Below are 10,417 nucleotides of genomic sequence, written 5' to 3'. Positions count from 1 at the left end.
ATGACAACACTGCTTTTACATTTACATTTACGCATTTGGCAGACGCTTTTATCCAATGTGACTTGCATTGCATTGCACTATATATTTTTTTTACATTTAATTCAGTTAATTATTAACAAAACTATATAAACTATGCTTAAGTTTTTACATGTTTCTTATTTTGAATCAAATAAAACAACCTAATTATTATATTATATTATATATTATATTATTATATAAATAATGATAAATATGCTGGGTTATTTTCGACCCATTGGTTAAAAATGGCCGCTAGGTTAAATTAACTCAGAAAATGTTTATATTGGATCCAACAATGGGTTAAAGAAACCCAGCATTTTTGGTTGAATTTATAAATATTTTTATAATTTATTATAACAGTGCCTGACTATATTAAGTTAGAACAGGAAAAGTAATATTTACAACCTAAAGGGCTTGGTGTGTTTTTAAAACGGGTGCAAGATTTTTTAGCTACTTCAATGCCCGTTGGTATCATGTTTCTCTGGTTGGTGTTATCGAGATTTGACAGGAAACCTTTGTGTCTGTTATAAAATGGCTTTGTTACTGTTTTCTAATTGTCATTGGCTGCCTGGCATATCAATACTCCTCTCGTTTTCCATTCCCCCAAGATACACACACGTAAACACACACCAGTCTTATCAATTGCCGATGAGCATCAGAGAAGCTCTCACTTGACTGGAAACATATGGGTAAACTGAAACTTCTTTCATCACAATTCCCTGTCTGTCACCCCGCACCCCCCGCCAGCCTCCGCACTGTTCTTGTCATTGCCACCAGCTGAAATAGCTCCTTCCCCTTGAACAATGCACAAATTAGCAAGGTCAGCCATGCACTTCACAGGAACCTGATCCTCCTTTACGCCCATGTCTGAGTGTGCAGGGAGGCAGAGAGGAAACTGGGGTGCTGATGTTGATACGTGGAGACGTGGAACACGCCTAATGATAGAAGGATGTTTCAATCTGTCTGTAGGCTGGAAATTGGTGAGACTGGCGGAAAGACTAGCGGCTAAACATGACTCAGCGTGTCGCCTTTTATCAGCGTGTGAAGCCTTACAGAGGGCGGCCGCTCAATTCCATTCATATCTGGGGTCAGTGTGTGTAGCATGCAGGCTGCATCGCTTGGATGTTGACCAGATAATCCGCCTCACAGGCTTATTAGAGTTTAGGGTTATGACATGGTATGGGTACGTGGGCATTTGGTTTTTTGCTGCATGCCGGCTTTCAAGTCATTAATTTCAATTCATACAGCAAAATAACTCGGACCAGAAGCATTAGTGTACATTTTTGGAGGATCTAGTGATAGAAATGCAATACAATATACAAATGTCTTCAGAGGTGTATAAAGACCTTACATAATGAAGCGTTATACCTTAGAATGAGCAATTTCTATCTACATACACCGTGGGTCCACTTGCATGGAATTCACCAATTTGTACAGTAGCCCTAAACGGACAAACTGCTCTAAAGAATGTTTCGTAAATGGGGCTTGTTAATCGACGTCACGCCATGTTGAATGTTGCGCCATCTTGGGGGGATGGGTGCTAATGCGTTCAATGCAGTGTTTTGTTTTTCTCGATTGATTAATATAACTATGGTATGTCGGTCTTGCTGTGTTAAAAAACTGTGAGTTCCCATGGTTCTTTCACTTTAGATTTCTCCATATATCAAACAAAACAAGTAACGCTACATATCAACACAATAATAGCATTGGAGTATTATCCTCCCAAGATGGCGGCGCCACTGCAACATACAACATAGGGCGTGACGTCAGCTTCACATTCTCTATATGTTATCTCCTTCGGCAAAGAAGCAAAAACGCGAAAACATCTTTGTCCTGTGAGAGCCGCCGTTGTGCTTTCGAAAGGGAGGGGAGGAGTGAGCCGCTGGTTGCAATTCGCAACCTGCTGGCGAATGGAGATGTTATATTTCACAATTTTTAGTTCACTATCATTGATTATAATTTATTAAAAACAGAAGTGTGACATCATATCCTTTTGCTCATACTGAGCAAATTCAAGCAAGTAAAATATGTTCATCTAGATTTGAAAGAACAAGCCGTTGTGTTCGTGAAATGCTGTCAATGCTTCATTTCAGGTTTGATGCCTACTGAGATTCAACTTTCTAAATGTGCATGCTCAGCTAAAAGAAAAGAAATCAGTGGAAAAGCCCTCCTTGGTCAGCTGTGGAGCTTCTCAGCCTGCAGGAGTCCTGAAGTAGTTCTCCTCCAGAAGTAGTAATCACCTCCTCCTGGAGGAAAAGCAGACCATCAGTCGCGAAATCAACATCAGTTCTGGGACAAGCAGCACCAACCAGACGTTAGCGACACAATCAATTCTCTCCATCAAAGCACAGATGGAAGGACAGGTGTGCTCGCCACATCTACGTTCCTCATGCCCCAAGGGTTCGGTGATCGCCCGGCGAGCGTGTTTGTCAGACATGCTACAGGTGTATTAAAGGTTTTGGGAATATGTGAGTCCTGTTTTTTTACCTTATGGAAATCGATCAGGTCGGCTAAGGTGGCGTGCCGGTTCTGGTCGACTCCCAGAAAGCTGTAATAATCCCCAGAGGCGTCGATGAGGAAATGCTTGAACCCGGTGGCGGTGCGGTAGGACAGCGTGTACCCCCAGATTCTCTCGCTCACTCTGACCAGAAAACAGCCCTCTGCGGCATTCATCAGCAAAGCTTCTGACTCCTGCCGTGATATTATTCCTGCAGAGGTCCAGAGAGAGCAATAGGGGACGGTGAGAAAGACAGAAGGAGATTGAAAAGAAGCCCAAGGCGGAGTGACGGACAGGTGGAGAGAGATATGGACTAAGATTGAGTGCGAGTCCAGCTGTAAGTGCCAGGAAGTACAGGTGTTTCGCACCAATCTCGAAGTGATGCTGGCACTGCTTTCATGTTGTCTGGTCAAATAGCATCACTCAGACACTCATTACTTTTATCATTGTCCAATCAGAGGCCACACGCTGTGGCACTACTCAACCCGCTACAAGCTGTGATTTATTGACTTTTTCTGTCTGTCTGTTCCCTCCTCTCCCAGCTCCTTTCATCATCATTTTCTCTATGTAATCAAGGGCTATATTTGGATTGGCATACTAACTCACTACTCTTGTGCTGTGTTTCAAAACCTAATGAGCCTCGCATTGTAGGTACTTTCCTCATAAAGTCTGTTCCAAAAGGTTCATTATGCAGAACTTAATTATACTCCGATACCTTGTTTCAGGTTGCATCGCAAACATCTGTCGCAGAGGATGCGGAATACGCTTTGAGAAGGTCAGTAACGAAATTAATCCAAAATGGCAGACAAGGCAAGCAAAAGATGTTGACATTGGAAAGAGTCATAAGAATACGGATGTGTGTAAGTCATTATGTCATGAATATGCTAATATGTTTATATTTGTTTGCTTTAGTCTGTCAGCAGGAAATTATATACACACATACATTGTACAGTAGACAAATTTTATATATGAACTCAATACCCTAGATTTGACCCTAGAAATGTTCTGACTTTTTCATTTGGCTCAGTTAAGGTTCTATAAAGGAATCACATGTAGCAACATGTTTTTCAACAGGCTTTCATTGTTGGGTCAAAAATGGACCAACCCAGCCGCTGAGTTAAATGAACCCAGAAAATGAATTTATTTGACCGAACAATGGATTAAAACAACCCTGCATTTTTGGTTGAATCAACCCAGAATAAGTAATATTACAACCCAACAGTTGAGTTTGTCCCTTTTTTGACCCGAAGAAAAAACAGAGATGGACAATATTTAAGTATTTTTAAGTATAAAAACTTTGATTTTACTCTAGAAAAAAAACACTTCACTGCATTATAAAGCGTACTTGAGTACTTTTTATTTTACTCAAGAACATTTTTCAAATATCTTTACTTTATGAATGGTTTTACATATTCACATTATAAAGCGTATGTCATACTTTTACTCGGGTCCCTTTGCATGAAATTTGCCATGTTGTACCCTTAAATGGACAAACTGCTCTACAGAGTGCATTTCGTAAATACTTTATCTCCTTCGGCAAAGAAGCGAAAACGTGACGCCATCTTAATCCACCGTAGTGCTTCAAAAAGGGAGGGATGAGCGGTGGAGTGAACCGTTGTTTGCAATTCGCAAAATCGACTGCCAGATGCCGATAAATTTCATTCACTGGACCTTTAAGAAAGTATTGTACTTTAACAACCAAAACAACATTTATTTATAAAATGTAGTGAAGTAAAAAGTATGATATATGCTTTTTAATAGTGAACTAAAATTTTTCCAATGTAAAAACACTCTCATAAAGTACAGCTATAAGTATATTTATATAGTAAAAATACTTAAGTACTGTCCATCCCTGGTTAAAAACAACCCAGTGTTAGATTCATAACTCTCTAGAATATTTTGTGTCGGAGAGAACTAAATATTTTTTACAGTGAATGTAGCATCTAACTGTTTAAAAAATTCTACAAACAATTTAGCCGATTTATCTTTTCGCACCATGAAACCAGGGGGCGATGTTGTTGCTGCTTCTCTCATAACCCGCTCGTCTGGGCCTCTGCTCCTCTCTAAACCAGCGGATAATAGATTCACGGGAGTTTGGCCTTGAAGGACGAATCCAAACTGGGCTGAAAGGAAAACGTGAGAAAAGTACACATTAAAATGTCATGCACTGAAAGTAAATAATATTATTTCTGTATAGCATTTAATGTAGTAATATAGTCTTTAGAATAGATGCTAAACATTTGCACACTTTCTAACATTTACAAGTGTTTCTTATTTATCTATACAATAATGATTTATAGCAGGTATCAAATACACAGAGAATGGTCTAGATCAATCACTGGTCAAATATAAACTTCGTTTTCACCATTCTGTGAGTGATGATGTCACTGGGCTGCAACTGGGCCGGCGGTTTTGTCGGCGCCGGTAATGGGCCGAAGAAACTGGGCCAGCACCAGTGGCTGATGAATGCTCAGTCGGGGGTGCCGGATGATCACTGACCACACCGTGGGGTCGACCATGACCCGATCCATTCAGCTGCGTCTTGTGGAATAGGCCACTAAGCCCAGCCACCATCCCCTTCTCGATGGTCCTCAAAGACTGCCTCTTGTATTCATCTCTAGCCCGTCTGGCTTTACATTTCATCTCTTTATCCGCCGCCTTGGAGCGTCGCACTGTTGGAGACAGTGAGAGATTTCAATCAAAATAAGCTACTTTATATTACAGCAGCCCATCCACCCATTTCCCCCCCTTCCCTCTGTTCTCGCACATTGTTCCTGCCATTCTTTGTCATCTCTCTCGTTCCTCTTTTCCTCATGCTTCAGAGAGATGTAGAGTTCCTTTGCCCGCCGTTCCTCCGTTTGGCGGATTTCCTCTTCGCCTCTCTTTCTCTCTTCCTCCTCACATTTCTGTGGAAACCGACAGTAATGAGCTCTAGCCAGTATAAAAACCCAAGTTCTTCTCGACTTCCTTTAGTTTTCTCATTTACGGTGCCATTTAGCTCGGGATCGTCATGATTAATTCGGTGGACAGTGTCATTAACCCGAACATCAGTGCTTCGACTCCATTACAGATCGGGCGCTCAAACGCCGGCCTTGTCTATGAGAGATCGCTATCTACATTGTGCGAGATTGCCAACTTTGAAATAATTCACTTGCAGAACATGGAACACATAGTAATTAACCCCAATTAACCCTGATGTCTATTATGAGTCTATAATTAAAAGCCTGTTAAGAGAACAAATACAAGGAAATGTTAGTTCGATATAACTTGAGCTCAATCGACATCATTTGGGGCGACTGCAAGATTGAAATATTACGCATGTTATCGTGGAATCAATGTGACATGTTACTAACCTCGACTTTGTAAAGTTATACCCAATCTTTCAACTTCGTTGTCATGATGACGTCAGAAGAAATAAACTGGTCTACATCCTGTTGTCTCCATCTGTTCAAAACGTCCGTTGACAAAAACAGGCAGAAAGTCTAAAAAAAGACGCCTGCTGTGTCTTTACCTGACAACGGATTCGTGACAACTCTGTTTGATGTATTAGCAACACCCACAGATATTACGCTGGTAAAATAACCACCTTCGGCTTAGAATAGTAGTTCCACAGCAAAAATGACAATTTAGACAACCTAACAGGTCAAATAACACAGAATTAATGTAGAAAAGTAAGCGTCACGCCATCTGGAAGCTGACACCTTTTATTTTTGTTTAATTGCTGTATTGCAACCTTGATTTTTGCTTGAAAGTTTAATGGTTGTATCTGCAATCTGTGTTATCCAAGAAAGGCTTTTGATTGAATTTAATTTGTATTAAACTTAAAATGTTCATTTGATTGAATTTGTCATAATAGATCCAATAAAATCATAGATAGTGAATATCTAAAGAACATCTGAGCAGAAAACATAAAGTGGGGACACCAAAGCTCCAAAAAACAATTCAAAGTGTCGTTCATATTTTTAAAGCTTTGGTATGCCAACTTTATATATAGTGTGCTGCTCTGATAGTTTTCTTAGTCGAGCACGCACTTTGAGCTGATGTGCATTTGATTTGTCGTTGTATTTAAAGGACCATACCTGCAGCCAGACCCACCTTGAGCTTCTCTCTAATGCGGTCTTCTTCTTCTTGCTGCTTGGCTGCCTTTCTGTCATCCATCTCCTCCCTCCATTTCTCTGCCACGAAACGAGCCTTTTCCTTCGCCATGGCGTCTCGGAACTTCTTTTCAATCTCTGCCTCCTTCACACGCCTCAGGAAATTCAGCAGGGGTTGAGTGATGCGCTTGCAATCTCTTTCCACTTTTATCATTATTACCCTCTCACTTTTTCTCTCTTTCTCTCAAACTTTAGCCTGCCAATCTTCACCTGTTCTCATTATCCCCAGCTTCTCATTGCCCCTCCCATGACCATTTCCCATTTCCCACTGTTGTCTCACCGGAGTTCTTGCGCCTCTTGCTGCGCCTGCTTCCTGGCTCGCTCCTCCATCAGCTCTTCCACAATGTCCTCAAAGGGCTTGTCTCCCGGGGCCTGCCCCATCACCCACACCCACACCTCTCCATCTGAACCCAAACGCCACTGAATGCCTCTACGGTCACCTGAGCAGAGACACCGTATTAGAAAAAACAGGAAGATGATGGAAAGCATCTTCACTTCGCTCTCCCGACCCATCAGAGCGTATTCAGATCAGATAAAGACAAAATAACACAGACAACGTGACAAAGAGAAAAGAGATTATCCTCGTCTACAATCCCTTGTTCACTGCAGGGACATCATAACAAGACAACTGAACAAGATAATGTTAGCACGCTTGAAAATAAGAGCACACGGCCTGTCATCGCTCACACAAAATCAGTGACTCTCTTTGATTTACAGATATTACAATATTGCACTTGCCAGGATGATGTAAACTCGACCCTGCGCATTTTAAATACCGTTTTAACCAAATTTATGAGGAAGCAGTTTTCTCAAGGGCTACTTCTTTACGTCACAGTAACTACTTTAAAGTGCTGAAAAATATCAGCTTTATGCAAGCAATTGCTCAGCTGGATATAATTACGTCTTTTAAGTCTTTACAGGGGACTTGAAAAAGCCAGGGACTATTAGTGAAAATGTGTGTATTATTCTGATTTAATACCATTTGTGTTTTCACTTTAAATTATATTATTGGAGTGACAATTGGAATGTAAAGTTTAAAACAGAAAACAACCATTTCTTGGTAACACTTTACAAGGGTTGTATTTGTTAGCATTAGTAAATTTATTAAAGGGGCAATGTGGACATTTTAGCATCGTCTAGCGGTAACGCTCTTACAGGACAAAGATAACCTTATGCACTCAAACTGGCAGTGCCTTCACAAGTTTGTATAAAACATGATGATGCATGTTTTCCCAGCATGACTTGAAAACGTGCCAAAGAGCATCCTGTGAACTTCAATAGAAACAAGGAAATCGGTTAAATGGGCAAAAAGTTAACATGATCAGTGTTTTAAAATTGCGTATTTGCTTTGTGAGCTAGAAAATGTTTAATTATCATATTATATAATATTTTTTAAAATATTTTAATATAGCTATTTTATTTATTTTATAATATTACATATAATATATTATATGTCTTGTATTATACATTTCTCTATGCTTACAGGGTAAAATTACGTTTTGAAATCCTTTTAACAACCCCTGGCTGTCTTAATCAAATGAGTGTTTCAGTCATATAACTAACAATGACAGAAGCAGATACAGGGAAAAAAAGAAAATGAAGTGTTGACTCACTCCTCTTGCGCACAGCAGGTCTGGGGTCCCTGCTTTCCCTTTCGTTCCAGCGTCTCACCTGCTCCTCCCGAATCTTATAGAAGAGAATATGTTTCTGTTCCTCATTGAGCTCAGCCAGCAGGTCGGGCTCTATATACATATCCTGCAGAATTTGTCGCATCATCCTGGCGGAGCTGTGATGGACAGGTGTGAAGGCAGATTTCCAGGTATTTCTTTCTCTTAAGTCTTTTGATCTGAGTTAGTCTCCAGAGGCTGCGGCCTGTAAGCCACTATATCTGTATCTTCTGTTAAATCGTCTTCAATGGCCGAGGAGGGCCCGGGTTCTAAAGCTCTTTTGAGTTTGGCATAACGGCTGTAAACATGTTCTTCCTCTTTTTTATATATCTCGCTGTTTCTTTGCCTGCTTTACACTTCACAGCTATATGCCATCCTCTTTTCCAGAACGCTGAGTGTTGGTCTCTTTCTCCACCACTCACTTCCAGCAATGCTTTTGTTCTCGTGTTTAGATCTCTTATGGGGTTTAATTTCACCCCTCTCCCCCCTCCACTGTCACCTGCAGTGACCCTAAACAGCCCAGGTGTGACAGGTCCTAATTGTCTATCCAAATGTGTGTTTTTTCACTTGCAGGTTAAAATGTTTCAATAGATGCGATGTGACTATCAGAATTAGAAAGAGCTTTATTGCCAAGTGTGCTTTACATGCACAAGGAATATGTCTTGGTGACAGAAGCTTCCAGTGCACACATAGTTGAAAGTGACAAGACATGTAACAAAAAAGTGAAAAATAAATGTGCTTGCACATATTTTATTGCACAGTGGGGGAGAACATTTAACTGTTCATGAGGTAGATGGCCTGAGGAAAGAAACTTTTCTTATGCCGGACGGTTTGAGATGTGTAGGAATATACAGTATTTCTGTGGGTGTGAATGCATGCGTGTGCGTACGTGCATGTTATCTGACCTATTCATTTCTCTCTACCTTTTCATGCTGTAATTGAATCTCTGTGTGACTCATGTTGCCATAGCAGTGAACTAGCAAACGGTGCTAACCCACCCATACACCCCCCTTTAACCTGGGTCATCTGTAGCGCTTGAGTAATGGAGAAAGAAAATAACACTTTATTTCTCAGACTCACACTCAGTACATACCTAATGACAACTGAACATAAACATACATGTTTTTGTTTTTTTAATTATTTTTTATGGTTTTGTGTCAACACACAGTGGTCATACTAATATTTCATGCAGGCTTCAAAGGGCCATAAATATTAAATATATGTATATATACATTTAATATATATATATTCTCTGCAACATTATATATAGTGCTATATAGTATATAGAATAGTATATATCGTTTTAAACTCTTTTTAAAAGCGCCTGTCAAAAAAAAAAAGAATCATGTTTCTGTTCCTCATATTTTGGTTTTGGTGACTTCATGCAAGAAATGTTCCACATTTGTTGACACATAGTGTTATGAAAAGAAAAAACAGATGATCTGAATATCATTGTTACGTTATTGTTTTATCATTATTTTGTTCACGTACACTCTTAAAAAGGTGCTTAAAAGGTTCCTCACAGCGATGCCATAGAAGAACCATTTTTGGCTATGCAAAAAACCATTCAGTCAAAGCTTTCTTACATTTTGTGAAACAGAAATCTTGTTTGGGTGTTAAAGGTTCTTTATGGAACCATTTATACAAAAATGTTCTTCTATAGCATCGTGAAGCACCTTTATTTTTAAAAGTGTAATCTATTAATCTAGTGAATTCTTTTCCATTACGTGTTCTTTGTAATCATGCGACGTCAATAATTTCATCTCTGCTTCCCTCTTCACCTTCTCTCCCCTGCTGCCCTTTAGTCCTGATTTCTACATGGGCCTTTTCATGTTCTGCATAAAGACCCCATAACCTCATAATTACTCCTCTCTGTTGGATATTATGCAGGCGTCACCTTTTCATCCTGGCCACTATTAGCCAGAGGGAACCGAGAGTATAAAAAATGAAAGGCGCACAGAGACAGTGGGCATAAATGTGACAGGAGTAAATTAATGCACCCTGCCGATTGTCATTTGCAAATAATTTGGAGGAATAGTGTCACATCTGCTGAAACCTGTCAAAGAAGCTCCCGTGTTCAT

At 40.0% G+C, this 10,417-nt stretch overlaps 1 protein-coding gene across 1 annotated transcript; it reads right to left on the bottom strand.

Annotated features, from left to right (window-relative positions):
* Window positions 1–2,009: 2,009 nt before the first annotated feature.
* sh2d4bb (SH2 domain containing 4Bb) lies at window positions 2,010–8,675 on the bottom strand. Its single transcript, XM_057358966.1, has 8 exons — window positions 8,283–8,675; window positions 6,950–7,109; window positions 6,611–6,764; window positions 5,283–5,421; window positions 4,881–5,187; window positions 4,511–4,638; window positions 2,506–2,726; window positions 2,010–2,264 (listed from the first exon to the last, which is right to left on the bottom strand). Exons 1-8 carry the CDS (start codon window positions 8,443–8,445, stop codon window positions 2,172–2,174), a joined length of 1,365 nt encoding a protein of 454 aa, XP_057214949.1. The 5' UTR covers window positions 8,446–8,675; the 3' UTR covers window positions 2,010–2,171.
* Window positions 8,676–10,417: the final 1,742 nt, after the last annotated feature.

This window comes from Triplophysa rosa, linkage group LG18 (genome assembly GCF_024868665.1).
Source record: "Triplophysa rosa linkage group LG18, Trosa_1v2, whole genome shotgun sequence".
Classification (NCBI taxonomy): Eukaryota; Metazoa; Chordata; class Actinopteri; order Cypriniformes; family Nemacheilidae; genus Triplophysa; species Triplophysa rosa.
The sequence above is the reverse complement of the archived record's forward strand: the minus strand, read 5'-3'. Positions and strand labels throughout refer to the sequence as shown.